This window comes from Solanum stenotomum, unplaced genomic scaffold, assembly GCF_019186545.1.
Source record: "Solanum stenotomum isolate F172 unplaced genomic scaffold, ASM1918654v1 scaffold32770, whole genome shotgun sequence".
Taxonomy (NCBI): Eukaryota; Viridiplantae; Streptophyta; class Magnoliopsida; order Solanales; family Solanaceae; genus Solanum; species Solanum stenotomum.
In genome coordinates, this window is record NW_026032122.1 from 125,050 (window position 1) to 144,295 (window position 19,246).

General features: G+C 34.5%; 1 protein-coding gene and 1 pseudogene across 1 annotated transcript; one reads left to right on the top strand and one right to left on the bottom strand.

The window, feature by feature from the left end:
- Window positions 1-5,178: 5,178 nt before the first annotated feature.
- LOC125852185 (uncharacterized) lies at window positions 5,179-5,667 on the bottom strand. Its single transcript, XM_049531909.1, has one exon. The coding sequence runs from the start codon at window positions 5,665-5,667 to the stop codon at window positions 5,179-5,181; it is 489 nt and encodes a 162-aa protein (XP_049387866.1).
- Window positions 5,668-9,716: 4,049 nt separating this feature from the next.
- Window positions 9,717-11,595, top strand: LOC125852187 (uncharacterized; annotated as a pseudogene).
- The last annotated feature ends 7,651 nt before the right edge of the window (window positions 11,596-19,246 follow it).

Sequence of the window (19,246 nt, forward strand, 5' to 3'; positions counted from 1 at the left end):
CCCTCCAAAAAAAAATAAGTTTATTTTTAAAAAATATTATCAATTTCAATTCAAAAATTATTTTCTACTCTCTACTAAAAATAAAAGATATTTTCTCAAAAATAATCTCCATTCATAAATCAAACACTAAAAAATCTTTTTCGAAAAATATTTTCTAGTTACCAACCAAACATGAGAAAATAAGTCAAAAATCTACTGGTTTTCCAGGAAAACATTTTCCTTCATACCAAACACACCCATAATATGAACATGATGAATATACTGAAACATACTGAATATGAACTAAACTGAATGCAATGACTAAGTACTGAACATGCTGAAACTGAATACTGATATATAACTGAATAACCTGGTCAAATGCACTATAGTTTGACTGTGGGAGCTACTATCAACCGACATAAAACCACATGAACTAACCGCGGAGTCCCATGTATACGCCCCATCGAGAGGACCCAATATACCTTGATAGGGGTATGAAGGCATGACTGGCGTGATCGCCAAATATAATGCCTAAAAAGGGGGCTTATAAACCTACGGGGGAACGTATAGTTCTGGGACTATGAAGGTGACTGACCCTAGTCCAACTTGGTATTAAGTCTACTCCCAACTGAAAATGTGTACAATACAACATAACTGGAATATGCTTGATAGCTTAATATTCTGACATGCTAACTGAAAATGCAACATTAAAGTACTGATAATGAAACATTCTTAATTGGAGCATGTATATCTGTATAAACTGACCTAACAAATGTAATTCATGAACTAAACGAATCTACACAACTAGGGTTCTGAGTTTCATGCAAGGAACTAAGCAATGATTTCACGAAAACATGACAATCTGATTAAGAATACTATAACAACTAAATCACAACCAATATCTAAGGTTTTAGAAACCCTAGGTCTAAGCAAGATATAGTGAATCAAGAATCTGACTGAATTCTAGGGACCTAGTGGAAGAAAGGAACCCACTAGTGAAATCCCACATACCTGGTGACGAATTCCACGGAGAAATCTTTTGATTTCAGGGTTTGAACTAAGAAAAACTTGCTATGTTCTTGGAGAGGGTTTGGTCAATTGTTTCTTCTCCTTTTGCTCTGGTTTGATCAATTTTTGAAGAATGAATTGATTAGTGTAAGTTTTGATGAAGTTATTAGGCTCAAAATGACCAAAACTATGTAGTTTAGGGGTTAAACGATGTAGTTTAGGTGCCCAACGCATAGGGAAAAGACCAAACGACCCCTAACTTAAAAGCTGCTGGGCAACCGACGGAGCTGACCAACGGACCATCGGTCGACCGACGGCTTGTCCTGGCAGTCCGTCGATCGGCTTCAGAGACTGGGTTCTAGGGGGTCTGAACCATGGACCGTGGTCTGACCTACGGACCGTAGGTCCTAGCGTAGGTCCAGACTTAGCTGGATTTTCTGGGGCTCTAGGGAGGGGGTTGCAGGTGGTCAACCACGAACCCCACCTACGGTCCGTGGGTCAACCTACGGCCCGTAGGTGACCTCCATTGGTGGCGCCTGCAACTTCTAAAAGTATGCATTTTACCCTTTTGAATCTGGGGTGTTATATTAGGTTAGCACAATCTGTTTTGCTTTTCATCGTGTACAATCAAATGTATTTGGTATACTGATCAACAACGAGACAATAGTATCACTTTTTATCAATAGAGGGAACTAGGGATGGGCCCCACAAATCACTGTAAATTATTACTCATGGTAATTTGGTAGACAAAGTATTTGGAAAAGATGGAAATTTGTGCGCTTCATTTCAACAACAAGAATTACAAAAAGTAAACTTGTCATTGGAAGAATACGAAAGACATGAATTACTTAAAATAAAAATTAAACTCGAGAATATGAGTGGCCCAATCTTCGATGCCACAAATGTAAGGAATGTCCAACAATGGCGAAGTTGATGTTTGGTCAAGATAGTGACGGCCATAATAGACTCCTAGTTTATTTGGGGCGCAATAAAGGTGTTCCTGTAGTCAGATCCTTCAAAAGAAATTTTGAAGGAAAAAATTCTATTGAGATTAGATTGTCTGTGCAAAACTGATGCACTGAAATAAATGTTCGTTTGATAGCGGGAGCGCACAAATATTAGAGCGTTTGAAGGCAGTATTTGATGCATTAAAATAAAGAGTACCAGTTTGAGTAATTGAAATCACATTACCATTACCAATTGTCACTTCCTCGATCCCTTTAAAGTCCAAAACATTGTGGAGGGAGTTGGTATCGGAGGTAATATGGTGAGATGCACTTGAATTGAGAATCCAGGGGTCATTCGGCGTTGTTTGTACAACAAAATTTGATTTTGCTTCAAAGTGGTTATGAGATCGGGAGAGGCAAACACTTGTTGTATGCCCAAATTTATCACAAAGTTGACAACGAGCTTGTGAAGATTGGTGTGGGAAGTTGCACCACTTGGAAGTATCCACCGGATACTGGAAATTGTTGCCTTGAGTATGCTGTCTATTTTGGGGACACCAATTATTTTTCTTGGGTGGGCGTCGATTGTTCTTCTTGAGGTCCTCATGTTTGATGAATAGTTCATGAACAATAAGCTTATCAAAAAGTTGCTCATAGCTTAATGGAGAGTCTCGCGCCCGTATGACCGCTGAGATCTCATGAAACTCTGGCCCGAGTCCACTCAATATTTTCACCACGAGTTATTCATTATTGATGGGTGAACCTGATGTGGTGAGTTCAACGGAGGGAGAGAGAATCGCTCGCATATATTCAACAATTGATTTATGGTCTTTGCTGACTCGACATAGACGGTACGAAGGCTGAAAATGTGGGTTTGTGATTTGTTTGCAAAGGAAGTGTGAAGTTGATCCCACACAGCTTTAGAGATGAGCGCAGAAGGTACAATGGATGCAATTGTGGCATCAATAAAGGCCATGAGAGCAATTTGGATTAGTTTATCCTAACGAAACCAAGCTTTGTACTTGGGGTTGGACGTCTCAAGTCCATCAGTGGTGACTGTTTCAGGAGAGGACAATTTGTTGTTTTCAAGATTATGATAGAGGTCATGACCATGAAGCGGCATGGCAATGGGCTTTTTTGATGATGGCTTGAATTTAATTAGGTGTTTGAGGATAGGGGTTGCGTTGGCATTAAGAACGAAGGTGGAAGGGGCCATTTGAGCACAAAAAATAATTAATTGGATCTTGGATGGCGTAATCGTTAGCGTATTTTGGCGCTGATACCATGTAGTTGCACAGAATTAGAATGGAATTGTTTGTTTTATTAATGAGCCTCCAATGGAGTTTTTCTACAACGCGAAAATTTTCTTGATTTTCCATTGAAACCCGTCAACGTTAATGGAAGTACGCCAACGTGGATGCTATCATGCTATGTATAGGCTTCGATTAAATATGGATGAACGTGCATCTCCTATAAGGTGTTCATCAAAATCTTTCAAAATGACATAGGATGCAAGATGCCATGAGAAAATAAAGCTACATATTAGGTATTAAATATAATGAAAGGAAGAATTCAGGAACAGAGGGCTGATTTAGCTATTAAATCTGCCTCTACTTGTTACCTCCATCAGCACAGATATCTGATCCTCTAAAAAAGTTTTACCATTGGAGGATTCGAGCAACATAGCAATTCACACTACTCTGTCTTCTTACGAGATAATTCCAACCATTGCTAGTGAAAGAGCAAACGTTGATTTGTTTTCACAAACTTCAATACAGAAAATGGGAATGAAATCAACAATAAATTCTATATTTTCGTTCTCGGTTAACTAATTAGCCAGTTTGCATTGACATGCTATGATGCTTCCGTCTACAAAGTAGTTCAATTTACTCTTAGTTAACAGTCCTAAGTGTGCATAAGTATGAGAAACTTCTGTTTCAAAGTAGTTCTCTTAAATTTTTCTTATTTTATTCTCTATGTTAATGCTCCATTTTGGGGTGCAGCGTAATTGAACCTAAACTCTATATATTTGTCGAGCGAATCATAAACCTAGAAATTGATAGATAAACTAACATCACTAATTGAAATTGAATAGAAATTTAGACTGAACAATAAAAACTGTGACCGAAACTATGGAGTACTGAATAAACAACTTTTACCTCATCATCATTGTTCACACTTTTGAGAATCGGTGTACTCATAGATATTCCCTGTTGGACAAGCGTCTTCATTTCAGGGCATTCATGAATCCACACTACTCTTAGAAATGGAAATTCTACAGCATGCTTGGCGAGAAACAAATCCGCCAGCTTTAACAACATTTGAAGATTCAGCTCTTCCACAATTCGATAGATACAATATTACAAGTTTGTTGAAGTAGGCAGTTGGAAGTTGAGAGCATAAAGCAGTTATGTTGTTAGACCCAACGACGACTAGCTCTTCCATGTCTTATGATAAAGCAAACACACAAAATGACAAGAATATATATGCAAAAAAAAAAAAAAAAAAAGATTAAGATTGTTTGAGTTCTGCAGAGGCCAATAACGATAGATCAATAAAAACTATCAAACATCTTTTCCAATTACATTCTATCGTCACATATAAAAGTGCCAAATTTCTCCAGAAGTGCATTAATGAATATTAGGAATGTAATCTATCCAGTTGTAAGATCTAACAGCTCTGATTTTCTAGCATAATTTCAGCTCGAAATCGTCAAGTTCTAGCAATTCATTAAACCACTCACCCCACCCGTTCAAGGAACAATCATTTGAACTCGGTGAAGCTACAAAAGGAACTTCAGATGGTTGAGGTATGTCTGCATCTTGTAATAATTCAGAGAAGTCCCTTGAATCCAACACATTGGAATGGTATTCCTCATTGAAGTTCATTGTAGTAGCTAATTGAACATTTAGAGCTTGTTGTTGGGATCGGTATTCCTGCATAAGGTCATAAAGATAAAAAATATTAGGAAAATTCGACTAAACCTCGAATCAAAATGTCACAACTAGGCTATCTCATCTACTTTTTTCATACTTGAATACCTTTAGATGGTCGGTGAGCTGTTTCGCGGTCAAGTCCGGCACACACATCCTCTCCAGAACATCTTTAAGATGGGCTAAATCGACATGGTAAGACAAATAATGAGAATTCAACAGTAAAATTGTGAACATTTAGAAAATGTCTACTTAAGATTTTCCTTAACCGACATTCTTGTTTTTTCTACTTATCTCTGTTAGGATAAAAACTAAGTCTTTAAATACTTACCTTTTTCTCCTAACTCACGAACAACCTCATCTAATTTCTTATCAAGATCTGTTGTCCATTGCAGGTGTCGTCTTTTCTTTTGTGGTCTTACTGTAGTTATTTTCGAAAGCAAAGAATGATCCTCCTCTTTTTCTAAAGTACCGCTACTTTTATATTGTGCCTCCTTATTAGTACTTCTCATTCTCTTAGACCTTGTTGCCTCATCTTTTTCTATTAAAGAACCTACTGGTGGATCTTGATAAGTCTCAAAGCAATTCGCTATGCTTTTTCCCTTTCTGTCTTGCACTTTCGTAGGACAAGATGTATTGTCCATAACATAAACTTGATTAGCCTTGTAGTGTTGTGATATTTCATTTGCCTTGTTATTGTAGTTCTTCACATGCTTCCATACATCCTTGAGTTTCATTGATGAAATGGACGATTTCCGAAAAATTAAGCATGCCCCTTGTGTTGTTGCTTCTTTTACCATTTCTATCGTCACCTCTGGAGATATCACTAAACAAAAATGAAAAATCAGAACAAAACATTAAATGAGGTATCCGGAATTATCGAGAGAATTTAGATATTCATAAATATATACACCACGTTTGTAAGGAACATATATAGATATAGAATTTGACAAAAAAAAAAACATATAGAGAAACTACAAGTAACATTAGTGTGTGTAGAAGTCAATTTTTTGACATTATTATTAAAGTAGATAAAGTTCAGTAATGATGTGTGATATTGACATGTTTAAATACACTTTTGAATTATTGAATAGTACACACTAATTAAACCACATAAAATAGTTAAGATTTTGATAAAATAGTCTTACAAATGATAGGTTTGTCTTTGATGAGTTGAGCGGACTTGATGAACTCAAGGTAGTTCATTTCGGGCATGTTGACATCCACCATGACCAAGTCAAATTGGTCGATCTGTTCCCGGAGAATGGATAGAGCTATAGTTGCTTGTTCGATTGCAGTTACTACATAAACAAAAATCAAACTCAAAAAATATCACAAAAAAGTTTTATATATTGAGGGATATTTTCATAATAATTAGTGGTATACCTTCCCTTTCCTTTATGTTATTACATGGATAAAGGTAGTATGACCTGACTAATNTTTCCGTGAGATCTCAGCGGTCATACGGGCACGAGACTCTCCAATAAGCTATGACCAACCTTTTGATAAGCTTATTGTTCATGAACTATTCATCAAACATGAGGACCTCAAGAAGAACAATCGACTCCCACCCAACAACAATAATTGGTGTCCCCAAAATAGGCAGCATACTCAAGGCAACACTTTCCAGTATCCGGTGGATACTTCCCAGTGGTGCAACTTACCACACCAATCTTCACAAGCTCCTTGTCAACTTTGTGATAAATTTGGGCATACAACACGTGTTTGCCTCTCCAGATCTCATAACCACTTTGAAGCAAAAGCAAATTTTGTTGCACAAACAACGCCAAATGACCCCTAGATTCTCAATTCAGGTGTGTCTCACCATATTATCTCTGATAGCAACTCCCTCCACAATGTTTAGGACTTTAAAGGGATCGAGGAAGTGACAATTGGTAATGGTAATGTGATTTCAATTACTCAAACTGGTACTATTTATTTTAGTGCATCAAATACTGCGCGCCTTCAAGCTCTCTAATATTTGTGCGCTCCCGCTATCAAACACAAATTTATTTCAGTGCAGTAGTTTTGCACAGACAATCTAATTTCAATAATTTTTTCCTTTTAAATTTCTTATGAAGAATCTGACTACAGGAACACCTCTATTGCAACCCGAATAAACTAAGACTCTATGTATGGCTGTCACTATCTCAACCAAACATCAACTTCACCATCGTTGGAGATTCCTTACATATGTGGCATCAAAGATTGGACCACCCATATTCTTGAGTTTTATTTTCAATTTTAAGTAATTCATGTCTTTCGTATTCTTCCAAAGACAAGTTTACTTTTTGTAATTCTTGTTATTGCAATGAAGCACACATATTTCCATTTTCTCCAAATACTTTGTCCACCAAATTGCCATGAGCAATAATTTATAGTGATTTGTGGGGCCCATCCCCGGTTCCTTCTACTGATAAAAAGAGATACTATTGTCTTTTTGTTGATCAGTACACCAAATACATTTGATTGTACATGATGAAAAACAAAACAGATTGTAACTACTAGTAAATAGGAACATATAAACTTATGTGACAGCTGAATAATAAATTTTACAAACTTAAAGCCAAAATTAACCGAAGATATGACTTATCCTTATATACAACAGTGGTACGTCCTCTATTAGAAAGAAATGTCCAAATGCAAGCCCAAATAAAAAATATTGAGGTCACATGAAGCCGAAAGGGGGCCAGCCCACAATGCTTAATGTTCAAAGCCAATCTTTTCTTATTTAGAAGTTTCCTAATTTAAAATTTCCTAGTTAAAAAGTTTCCAAGTTATTATTTCGAGAAAAGTAGAATTTGAATCTCATTCTATTAGGAATAGGTTTTCCATATATATAGGGGTGAATTTTGTTGTTTTTTTTATCAGACATGATTGCTATTATTTGAGATTATTCTCTTCTTTACACCTTTGTGTGTGGTGCCTATAAATTTATCTTACAACCTTAAAAGGAAAAAGATGAATTTTTTGAATGGACTAAAAAAGAAAGTAAAATAAACAAATTGAAATCGAGGGAGTAATTGATATCATATGTATCGCGTAAATTAAACAAGNAATGTTCAAAGCCAATCTTTTCTTATTTAGAAGTTTCCTAATTTAAAATTTCCTTGTTAAAAAGTTTCCAAGTTATTATTTCGAGAAAAGTAGAATTTGAATCTCATTCTATTAGGGATAGGTTTTCCATATATATAGGGGTGAATTTTGTTGTTTTTTTTTATCAGACATGATTGCTATTATATGAGATTATTCTCTTCTTTACACCTTTGTGTGTGGTGCCAATAAATTTATCTTACAACCTTAAAAGGAAAAAGATGAATTTTTTGAATGGACTAAAAAAGAAAGTAAAATAAACAAATTGAAATCGAGGGAGTAATTGATATCATATGTATCGCGTAAATTAAACAAGTTCAAGATTAAATTATTTTGACCACAAATTGGTAGATTATAAACAGCTTGCTTAATTACACCTCCCAAAGATAATGACTACACTATACATTAGTTATTGACTAGCTATAAATGTAGATTTTTTAAATATGATATTTCCCATCTCTATTAACTAATTGTCCAAATTTTATCCTTCATTTAGTATAAGGTAGTAGGAAAAAAAAGAGAAACCACAGAAAGAGAACAAAAATTCAAAATTCTCTTCTTTTTTTTGTCTCTCATAATCTTCATAGGCTAAAACATGGATTGTGAGATAACTGGTAATGTAAATGTTCCTTCAGCTTACATTGGCCTCAGAATTCTCTTGGTTGATCATGATACAACTTCTTTATCAAATATAACAATAATTCTTGAAGAACATTCATTTAAAGGTATGAAAATATTATATCTCTTTTAGTTTTCTCTGATATGTGTTGGAGTTTTTCCCCACTTATTTTTGTTGGATCTTCTACATAAAATTTGTACTTATATTCTATTGTTAAATTAAAGAAGTGAATTTCCGTAAAATTGATGATAGATGTTTTATTTTTATCATAAATGAAACATAAAATTTGAATTTAAATTTATTTGGAATAATTTCAGGTTGAAATTTGAAGAAGAAAACTAGTTTATTTTATTGGCAAAAAAGTATTTGATGCACATGCCTAAAACTTTTACTCAATTTTAACAAGTGTTTCAATCATGCATGACTTAGCGTAGCTATAGATGACTAAATTACACTAGTGCTGAATGAATTTGTTATATTTGTTGTTGTTTCAATAAAATATAGTTGAAATTTGTCATTTATGATTCTCGAGAACATAACAAATGAATGTGACATAGTTAAATTATCTACCTAATGGATATTTGAGAACATAAGCTTTTTCTAAATATTTAATCTGAACCGTCTAACATAATCAGTAATTTATCAATTGTTTAAATGCTCAGTCGGAGCATGCTGTAGTTTAAATATCTAAAGAAAATTTATTATCAAGTGTAAAAGCTTGTCGATATATTCAACCTTATGAAAATATATTCACTTATTTGTCAAATTTATCAACATGCTAACAGAGTTGTATTTTAAATGGAAAAGAATCAAATGGATTCTTAGGCAACAAGATTAAATTAATTAACTTATCAAAGACTTGAATGATTTGGTCACTTAGCATCAATCAAATATTCATGTCTATACTTCTAATGTAATATTATTAGTCAGATCATACTACCTTTATCCGTGTAATAACATAAAGGAAAGGGAAGGTATACCACTAATTATTATGAAAATATCCCTCAATATATAAAACTTCTTTGTGATATTTTTTTAGTTTGATTTTTGTTTATGTAGTAACTGCAATCGAACAAGCAACTGTAGCTCTATCCATTCTCCGGGAACAGATCAACCAATTTGACTTGGTCATGGTGGATGTCAACATGCCCGAAATGAACTACCTTGAGTTCATCAAGTCCGCTCAACTCATCAAACACAAACCTATCATTTGTAAGACTATTTTATCAAAATCTTAATTATTTTATGTGGTTTAATTAGTGTGTACTATTCAATAATTGAAAAGTGTATTTAAATGTGTCAATATCACACATCATTACTGAACTTTATCTACTTTAATAATAATGTCAAAAAATTGACTTCTAAACACACTAATGTTACTTGTAGTTTCTCTATATGTTTTTTTTTTTTTTGTCAAATTCTATATTTATATATGTTCCTTACAAACGTGGTGTATATATTTATGAATATCTAACTTCTCTCGATAATTCCGGATACCTCATTTTATGTTTTGTTCTGATTTTTCATTTTTGATTTAGTGATGTCTCCAGAGGTGACGATAGAAATGGTAAAAGAAGCAACAACACAAGGGGCATGCTTAATTTTTCGGAAATCGTCCATTTCATCAATGAAACTCAAGGATGTATGGAAGCATGTGAAGAACTACAATAACAAGGCAAATGAAATATCACAACACCACAAGGCTAATCAAGTTTACGTTATGGACAATACATCTTGTCCTACGAAAGTGCAAGACAGAAAGGGAAAAAGTATAGCGAATTGCTCTGAGACTTATCAAGATCAAGCAGTAGGTTCTTTAATAGAAAAAGATGAGGCAAAAAGGTCTAAGAGAATGAGAAGTACTAATAAGGAGGCACAAGATAAAAGTAGCGGTAATTTAGAAAAAGAGGAGGATCATTCTTTGCTTTCGAAAATAACTACAGTAAGACTACAAAAGAAAAGATGACATCTGCAATGGACAACAGATCTTGATAAGAAATTAGACGAGGTTCTTCGCGAGTTAGGAGAAAAAGGTAAGTATTTAAAGACTTAGTGTTTATCCTAACAGAGATAAGTAGAAAAAACAAGAATGTCGGTTAAGGAAATTCTTAAGTGGACATTTTCTGAATGTTCACAATTTTACTATTGAATTCTCATTATTTGTCTTACCATGTCGATATAGCCCATCTTAAACATGTTCTGGAGAGTATGTGTGTGCCGGACTTGACCGCGAAACAACTCACCGACCATCTAAAGGTATTCAAGTATGAAAAAAGTAGATGAGATAGCCTAGTTGTGACATTTATGATTCGAGGTTTAGTCGAATTTTCCTAATATTTTTTCATCTTTATGACCTTATGCAGGATTACCGATCCCAACAACAAGCTCCAAATGTTCAATTAGCTACTACAATGAACTTCAACGAGGAATACAATTCCAATGTGTTGGATTCAAGGGACTTCTCTGAATTATTACAAGGTGCAGACATACCTCAACCATCTGAAGTTCCTTTTGTGCCTTCACCGAGTTCAAATGATTGTTCCTTGAAAGGGTGGGGTGAGTGGTTTAATGAATTGCTAGAACTTGACGATTTCGAGCTGAAATTATGCTAGAAAATCAGAGTTGTCATATCTTACAACTGGCTAGATTACATTCCTAATATTAATTAATGCACTTCTGGAGAAATTTGGCACTTTTATATGGACGATAGAATGTAATTGGAAAAGATGTTTGATAGTTTTTATTGATATATCGTTATTGGCCTATGTAGAACTCAAACAATCTTTATCTTCTTTTTTTTGCATATATTTTCTTGTCATTTTGTGTGTTTGCTTTTTCATAAGACATGGAAGAGCTAGTCGTCGTTGGGGCTAACAACATAATTGCTCTATGCTCTCAACTTCCAACTGCCTTCTTCAGAAAACTTGTAATATTGTATGTATCGAATTGTGAAAGAGCTGAAGCTTCAAATGCTGTTAAAGCTGATGGATTTGTTTCTCGCCAAGCGTGCTCTTGAATTTCCATTTCTAAGAGTAGTGTGGATTCATGAATGCCCTGAAATGAAGACGCTTGTCCAACAAGGAATATCTATGAGTACGCCGATTCTCAAAAGTGTGAACAATGATGATGAGGTAAAAGTAGATTATTCAGTAATTATGACTAAATTTCTATTTAATTTCAAATAGTGATGTTAGTTTATCTATCAATTTCTAGGTTTATGATTCGCTCGACAAATATATAGAGTTTAGGTTCAACTACGCTGCACCCCAAAATGGAGCATTAAAATAGAGAATAAAATAAGAAAAATTTAAGAGAACTACTTTGAAACAGAAGTTTCTCATACTTATGCACACTTAGGACTGTTAACTAAGAGTAAATTGACGGAAGCATCATAACATGTCAATGCATACTGGCTAATAAGTTAACCGAGATTGTTGATTTCATTCCCATTTTCTGTATTGAAGTTTGTGAAAACAAATCAATGTTTGCTCTTTCACTAGCAATGGTTGGAATCATCTCGTAAGAAAACAGAGTAGTGTGAATTGCTATGTTGCTCGAATCCTCCAGTGGTAAAACTTTTTTAGAGGATCAGATATCTGTGCTGATGGAGGTAACAAGTAGAGGCGGATTTAATAGCTAAATCAGCCCTCTGCTCCTGAATTCTTCCTTTCATTATATTTAATACCTAATATGTAGCTTTATTTTCTCATGGCATCTTGCATTCTATGTCATTTTGAAAGATTTTGATGAACACCTTATAGGAGATGCACGTTCATCCATATTTAATCGAAGCCTATACATAGCATGATAGCATCCACGTTGGCGTACTTCCATTAACGTTGATGGGTTTCAATGGAAAATCAAGAAAATTTTCGCGTTGTAGAAAAACTCCATTAGAGGATCATTAATAAAACAAACAATTCCATTCTAATTCTGTGCAACTACATGGTATCAGCGCCAAAATACGCTAACGATTACGCCATCCAAGATCCAATTAATTATTTTTTGTGCTCAAATGGCCCCTTCCACCTTCGTTCTTAATGCCGACGCAACCCCTATCCTCAAACACCTAATTAAATTCAACCAATCATCACAAAAGCCCATTGCCATGCCGCTTCATGGTCATGACCTCTATCATAATCTTGAAAACAACAAATTGTCCTCTCCTGAAACAGTCACCACTGATGGACTTGAGACGTCCAACCCCAAGTACAAAGCTTGGTTTCGTTAGGATAAACTAATCCAAATTGCTCTCATGGCCTTTATTGATGCCACAATTGCATCCATTGTACCTTCTGCGCTCATCTCTAAAGCTGTGTGGGATCAACTTCACACTTCCTTTGCAAACAAATCACAAACCCACATTTTCAGCCTTCGTACCGTCTATGTCGAGTCAGCAAAGACCATAAATCAATTGTTGAATATATGCGAGCGATTCTCTCTCCCTCCGTTGAACTCACCACATCAGGTTCACCCATCAATAATGAATAACTCGTGGTGAAAATATTGAGTGGACTCGGGCCAGAGTTCCGTGAGATCTCAGCGGTCATACGGGCACGAAACTCTCCAATAAGCTATGAGCAACTTTTTGATAAGCTTATTGTTCATTAACTATTTATCAAACATGAGGACCTCAAGAAGAACAATCGACGCCCACCCAAGAACAATAATTGGTGTCCCCAAAATAGGCAGCATACTCAAGGCAACAATTTCTAGTATCCGGTGGATACTTTCAAGTGGTGCAACTTCCCACACCAATATTCACAAGCTCGTTGTCAACTTTGTGATAAATTTGGGCATACAACAAGTGTTTCCCTCTCCCGATCTCATAACCACTTTGAAGCAAAAGCAAATTTTGTTGTACAAACAACGCCGACTGACCCCTGGATTCTCAATTCAAGTGCGTCTCACCATAATACCTACGATACCAACTCCCTCCACAATGTATAGGACTTTAAAGGGATCGAGGAAGTGACAATTGGTAATGGTAATGTGATTTCAATTACTCAAACTGGTACTATTTATTTTAATGCATCAAATACTGCCTTCAAACTCTCTAATTTTTGTGCGCTCCCGCTATCAAACACAAATTTATTTCAGTGTATCAGTTTTGCACAGACAATCTAATTTCAATAGAATTTTTTCCTTCAAAATTTCTTTTGAATGATCTGACTACTGGAACACCTCTATTGCGGCCCAAATAGACTAGGAGTCTATGTATGGCCGTCAATATCTCGACCAAATATCACCTTCGCCATTGTTGGACATTCCTTACATTTGTGGCATCTAAGATTGGACCACTCATATTCTCGAGTTTAATTTTTTATTTTAAGTAATTCATGTCTTCTGTATTCTTCCAATGACAAATTTACTTTTTGTAATTCTTGTTGTTGAAATGAAGCGCACAGATTTCCATCTTCTCCAAATACTTTGTCTACCAAATTACCATGAGCAATAATTTACAGTGATTTGTGGGGGCCATCCCTGGTTCCCTCTATGGATAAAAAGTGATACTATTGTTTCTTTGTTGATCAGTACACCAAATACATTTGATTGTACACGATGAAAAGCAAAACATATCGTGCTAACCTAATGTAACACCCCAGATTCAAAAGGGTAAAATGCAGACTTTCAGAAGTTGCAGGCGCCACGAACGAAAGCCACCTACGGGCCGTAGGTTCAACCACAGATCGTAGGTGGGGTCCGTGGTTGATCACCTGCAACCCCCTCCCCAGAACCCCAGAAAATCCAGCTATGTCTGGACCTACGCCAGGACCTACGGGTCATAGGTCAGACCACGGTCCGTGGTTCAGACCCCCTAAAACCCAGTCTCTGAAGCCGATCGACGGCCTACCAGGACAAGCCGTCAGTCGACCGTCGGTTGCCCCAGCAACTTTTAAGTTAGGGGTCATTTGGTCTTTTCCCTATGCATTGGGCACCTAAACTACGTCATTTAACCCCTAAACTACGTAGTTTTGGTCATTTTGAGCCTAATAACTTCATCAAAACTTACACTAATCAATTCATTCTTCAAAAATTGATCAAACCAGAGCAAAATGAGAAGAACCAGTCAACCAAACCCTCTCCAAGAACATAGCAAGTTTTCCTTAGTTCCAACCCCCAAATCGAAATATCTCCGTGGAATTCGTCACCAGGTATGTGGGATTTCACTAGTGGGTTCCTTTCATCCACTAGGTCCCTAGAATTCAGTCAGATTATTGATTCACTATATCTTTCTTAGACCTAGGGTTTCTAAAACCTTAGATATTAGTTGTGATTTAGCTATTATTGTATTCTTAATCAGATTGTCATGTTTTCGTGAAATCATTGCTTAGTTCCTTGCATGAAACTCAGAACCCTAGTTTTGTAGATTCGTTCAGTTCATTAATTACACTTGTTAGGTCAGTTTATATAGATATACATGCTCCAGTTAAGAAAGTTTCATTATCAGTACTTTAATGTTGCATTTTCAGTTAGCATGTCAGAATATTGACCTATCAAGTATATTCCAGTTATGTTGTATTGTACACACTTTCAGTTGGGAGTAGACTTAATACCCAGTTGGACTAAGGTCAATCACCCTCATAGTCCCAGAACTATACGTGCCCCCGTAGGTTTATAAGTTCCCTCTATAGGCATTATATTTGGTGATCACGCCAGTTATGCCTTTATACCCCTGGCAAGGTATATTGGGTCCTCTAGATGGGGGTATACATCGGACTCCACGGTTAGTTCACGTGGTTTTATGTCGGTTGATAATAGCTCCCACAGTCAAACTATAGTGCATTTGACCAGGTTATTCAGTTATATATCAGTATTCAGTTTCAGCATGTTCAATACTTAGTCATTGCATTCAGTTTAGTTCATATTCAGTATATTTCAATATATTCATCATGTTCATATTATGGGTGTGTTTGGTATGAAGGAAAATGTTTTTCGAAAAAGATTTTTTAGTGTTTGATTTATGAATGGAAATTATTTTTGAGAAAATATCTTTTATTTTTACTAGAGAGTAGAAAATAATTTTTGAACTGAAATTGATAATATTTTTTAAAAATAAACTTATCTTTTTTTGGGGAGGGTGGCGTGTGTGGGGGGGGGGGNTTGAAAATATTTTTTAAAAAATAAACATTAAATTTTATTTTAATTTTTTGGGGAGGGGGGTGGTAGTGGGGCTGGCCGGGGGGTGGGGGGTTAGTGTAAGGGTGGGGTGGGGGTGAAAAATAAAAATTTGAGATTGAAAGTATTTTTAAAACAAGCTTTAAATTTATTGTTTCAACAAAAAAAAATTGTATTGAAGTTGGAGGAAAGGTTTGGAAAATGTTTTCCTTACTTTTTGAAGGGAAGTCATTTTCCTTGAATTTGAGGAAAATGAGTTGATTTGGAAAATATTTTACCCAACCAAACATGAGAAAATATGCTCATACCAAACACACCCTATATCATTGCTCAGTATGCTTTGTTCAACTATATATATTTGTTCAACTTTATCATATCATGCATGCTCAGTACCTTTCAAGTACTAACGCATACTCTGCGCTACATCTTTTCGTGATGTAGGTTCAGGTCCTCACCATTCAGATATGTGTAGATCGGTTTTCGATACATAATCAACAATATCAGTGGTGAGTCCTCATTCTTCGAGGACGACATACATGATTCTTATTTATTCAGTCTTTCATGTTAGTTTCAGTTTTGCTAAATTTAGTTGGGGGCTTGTCCCAACATCTCTAGCCAGTTAGAGACTTATATTCAGACATAGTTATATTCAGTTTTAGTATTTGAGTTTGATCTTCCAGTTGTTATTAAACTCATAGCCTTTTATATTCAGATAGTATTAGGTATTCCCCATCATTTCAGTTAATTATGGTTTTAAGCTTCCGCACAATATTTCTTATCTCAGCTTAGTATGCTTATGATATACCAGCTCAGGGTTAGCTTGGCTCACTCGTGATCCTAGGTCCCGTGTTTACGTCAAGGGGGTTGACCTCGGGGCAGGACACCTAACTACTAGAAAATAGGAACAGATAAACTAACGTGACATGTCCTTAATAAGTTTTACAAACTTAAAGCCTAAACTAACCGAACATGACTTATCCTCTGTTAGAAAGAAGTTTCCAAATGCTAGCCCAAATAAAAAAGATTGGGGTCACGTGAAGCCCAAAAGGGGGCCAGTCCATAATGCTTAATATGCAAAGCCAAAGTTTTCTTATTTAGAAGTTTTCCTAGTTTAAAATTTCCTAATTTAAAACTTTTCTAGTTATTATTTCGATAAATGTATTATTTGAATATCATTCCATTAGGGATAGGTTTTCCCTATATATATGGGTGGATTTTGTTATTTTTTATTAAACATGATTGCTATTATTTTAGATGATCTGAAATAAAATATATTATTTTAGATGATTCTCTTATTTACACCTTTGTGTGTGGTGACTATAAATTTATCTAATAACTTTATAAGGAAAAAGACGAACTTTTTTTAATGGACTAAAAAAAAGGTAAAACAAACAAATTGAAATCGAGGGAGTAATTGATATCATATGTATCGCGTAAATTAAACAAGATCAAGATTAAATTATTTTGAACACAAATTGGTAGATTATCAACATCGTGCTTAATTACACCTCCTTAAGATATTGACTACACTAGTTATTGACTTGCTATAAAAGTAGATTTTTTAAATCTGATATTTCCCATCTCTATTAACTAATTGTCCAAAATTTATCCTTCATTTAGTATAAGGTGGTAGAAAAAAAGAAGAGAAACCACAGAAAGAGAACAAAAATTCAAAATTCTATTTTTTTTTTTCTATCATAAACTTCATAGGCTAAAAGATGGATTGTGCAATAACTGGTAATGTAAATGTTCCTTCAGATTACATTGGCCTCAGAATTCTCTTGGTTGATCATGATACAACTTCTTTATCAAATATAACAACAATTCTTGAAGAACATTCTTTTAAAGGTATGACAATATTATATCTTTGTTAGTTTTCTCTTATATGTGTTGGAGCTTTTTCCCCCTAATTTTTGTTGGATCTTCCACATAAAATCTGTACTTATATTCTATATTTAAAGAAGTGAATTTCCGTGAAATTGATGATTGATGTTTGTCTTCTTTTTCATAAATGAAACATAAAATTTGAATTTAAATTTATTTGGAGTAATTTCAGGTTGAAATTTGAAGAAGAAAACAAGTTTATTTTATTGGCAAAAAGATATTTGATGCACATGCCTAAAACTTTTAGTCAATTTTAACATGTGTTTCAATCATGTATGACTTAGCGTAGGTATAGATGAATAAATTACACTAGTGCTGAATGTATTTGTTGTATTTGTTGTTGTTTCAATAAATTGTGGTTGAAATTTGTCATTTATGATTCTCAAGAACATAACAAATGGATGTGACATAGTTAAATTATCTACCTAATCGATGTTTGAGAACATAAGTTTTTTTCTAAATATTTAATCTGAACTGTCTAACATAAACACTGTATCATTTGTTTAAACGCTCAATTGGAGCTTGTTGTAGTTTAAATATTTAAAGAAAATTTATTATCAAGTTCGATATATTCAATCTTATGAAAATACATTCACTTAATCGTCAAATTTATCAACATGCTAACTGAGATGTATTTTAAATGGAAAAGAATCAATTGGATTCTTAGGCAACAAGATTAAATTAATTAACTTATCAAAGACTTGAATGATTTAGTCTCTTAGTATCAATCAAATATTCATGTATATACTTGTAATGTAATATTATTAGTCAGGTCATACTACCTTTATCTTAGTAATAACATAAAGGAAAGTGAAGGTATACTACTAATTATTATGAAAATATCCCTCAATATATAAAACTTTTTTGTGATATTTTCTGAGTTTGATTTTTGTTTATATAGTAACTGCAATAGAACAAGCAACTATAGCTCTATCCATTCTCCGGGAACAGATCGACCAATTTGACTTGGTCATGGTGGATGTCAACATGCCCGAAATGAACTACCTTGAGTTCATCAAGTCCGCTCAACTCATCAAAGACAAACCTATCATTTGTAAGATCATTTTATCAAAATCTTAATTATTTATGTGGTTTAATTAGTGTGTAGTATTCAATAATTCAAAGTGTGTTTAAACGTGTTAATATCACACATCATTACTGAACTTTATCTACTTTAATAATAATGTCAAAAAATTGACTTCTAAACACACTAATGTTACTTGTAGTTTCTCTATATGTTTTTTTTGGTCAAATTCTATATTTATATATGTCCCTTACGAACGTGGTGTATATATTTATGAACATCTAGGGTGTGTTTGGTATAAAGGAAAACATTTTTCGAAAAATATTTTTCAATTTTCTCATGTTTGGTTGGGTTAAATGTTTTGGAAAATATTGTCCAAATCAACTCATTTTCCTCAAATTTAAGGAAAATGACTTCCATTCAAAACTTTAGGAAAACATTTTTCAAAACATTTAACCCCACCCCCAAAAACTTTAAGTTTGTTTTTTAAAAATATTTTCAACTTCAAAATTTTATTTTTTCACCCGGTCCTTGACACCCTTCCCCCCCAAAAATAAAATAATTGAGTTTGTTTTTAAAAACTATTTTCAACTTCAAAATTTCATTTTTTTTCACCCCTTCACTCGATCCCTCCCCCGCC

Coding starts and splice junctions, on each gene's coding strand:
- LOC125852185 (XM_049531909.1), bottom strand. CDS start 5,667: ATGGTAAAAGAAGCAACAACACAAGGGGCATGCTTAATTTTTCGGAAA.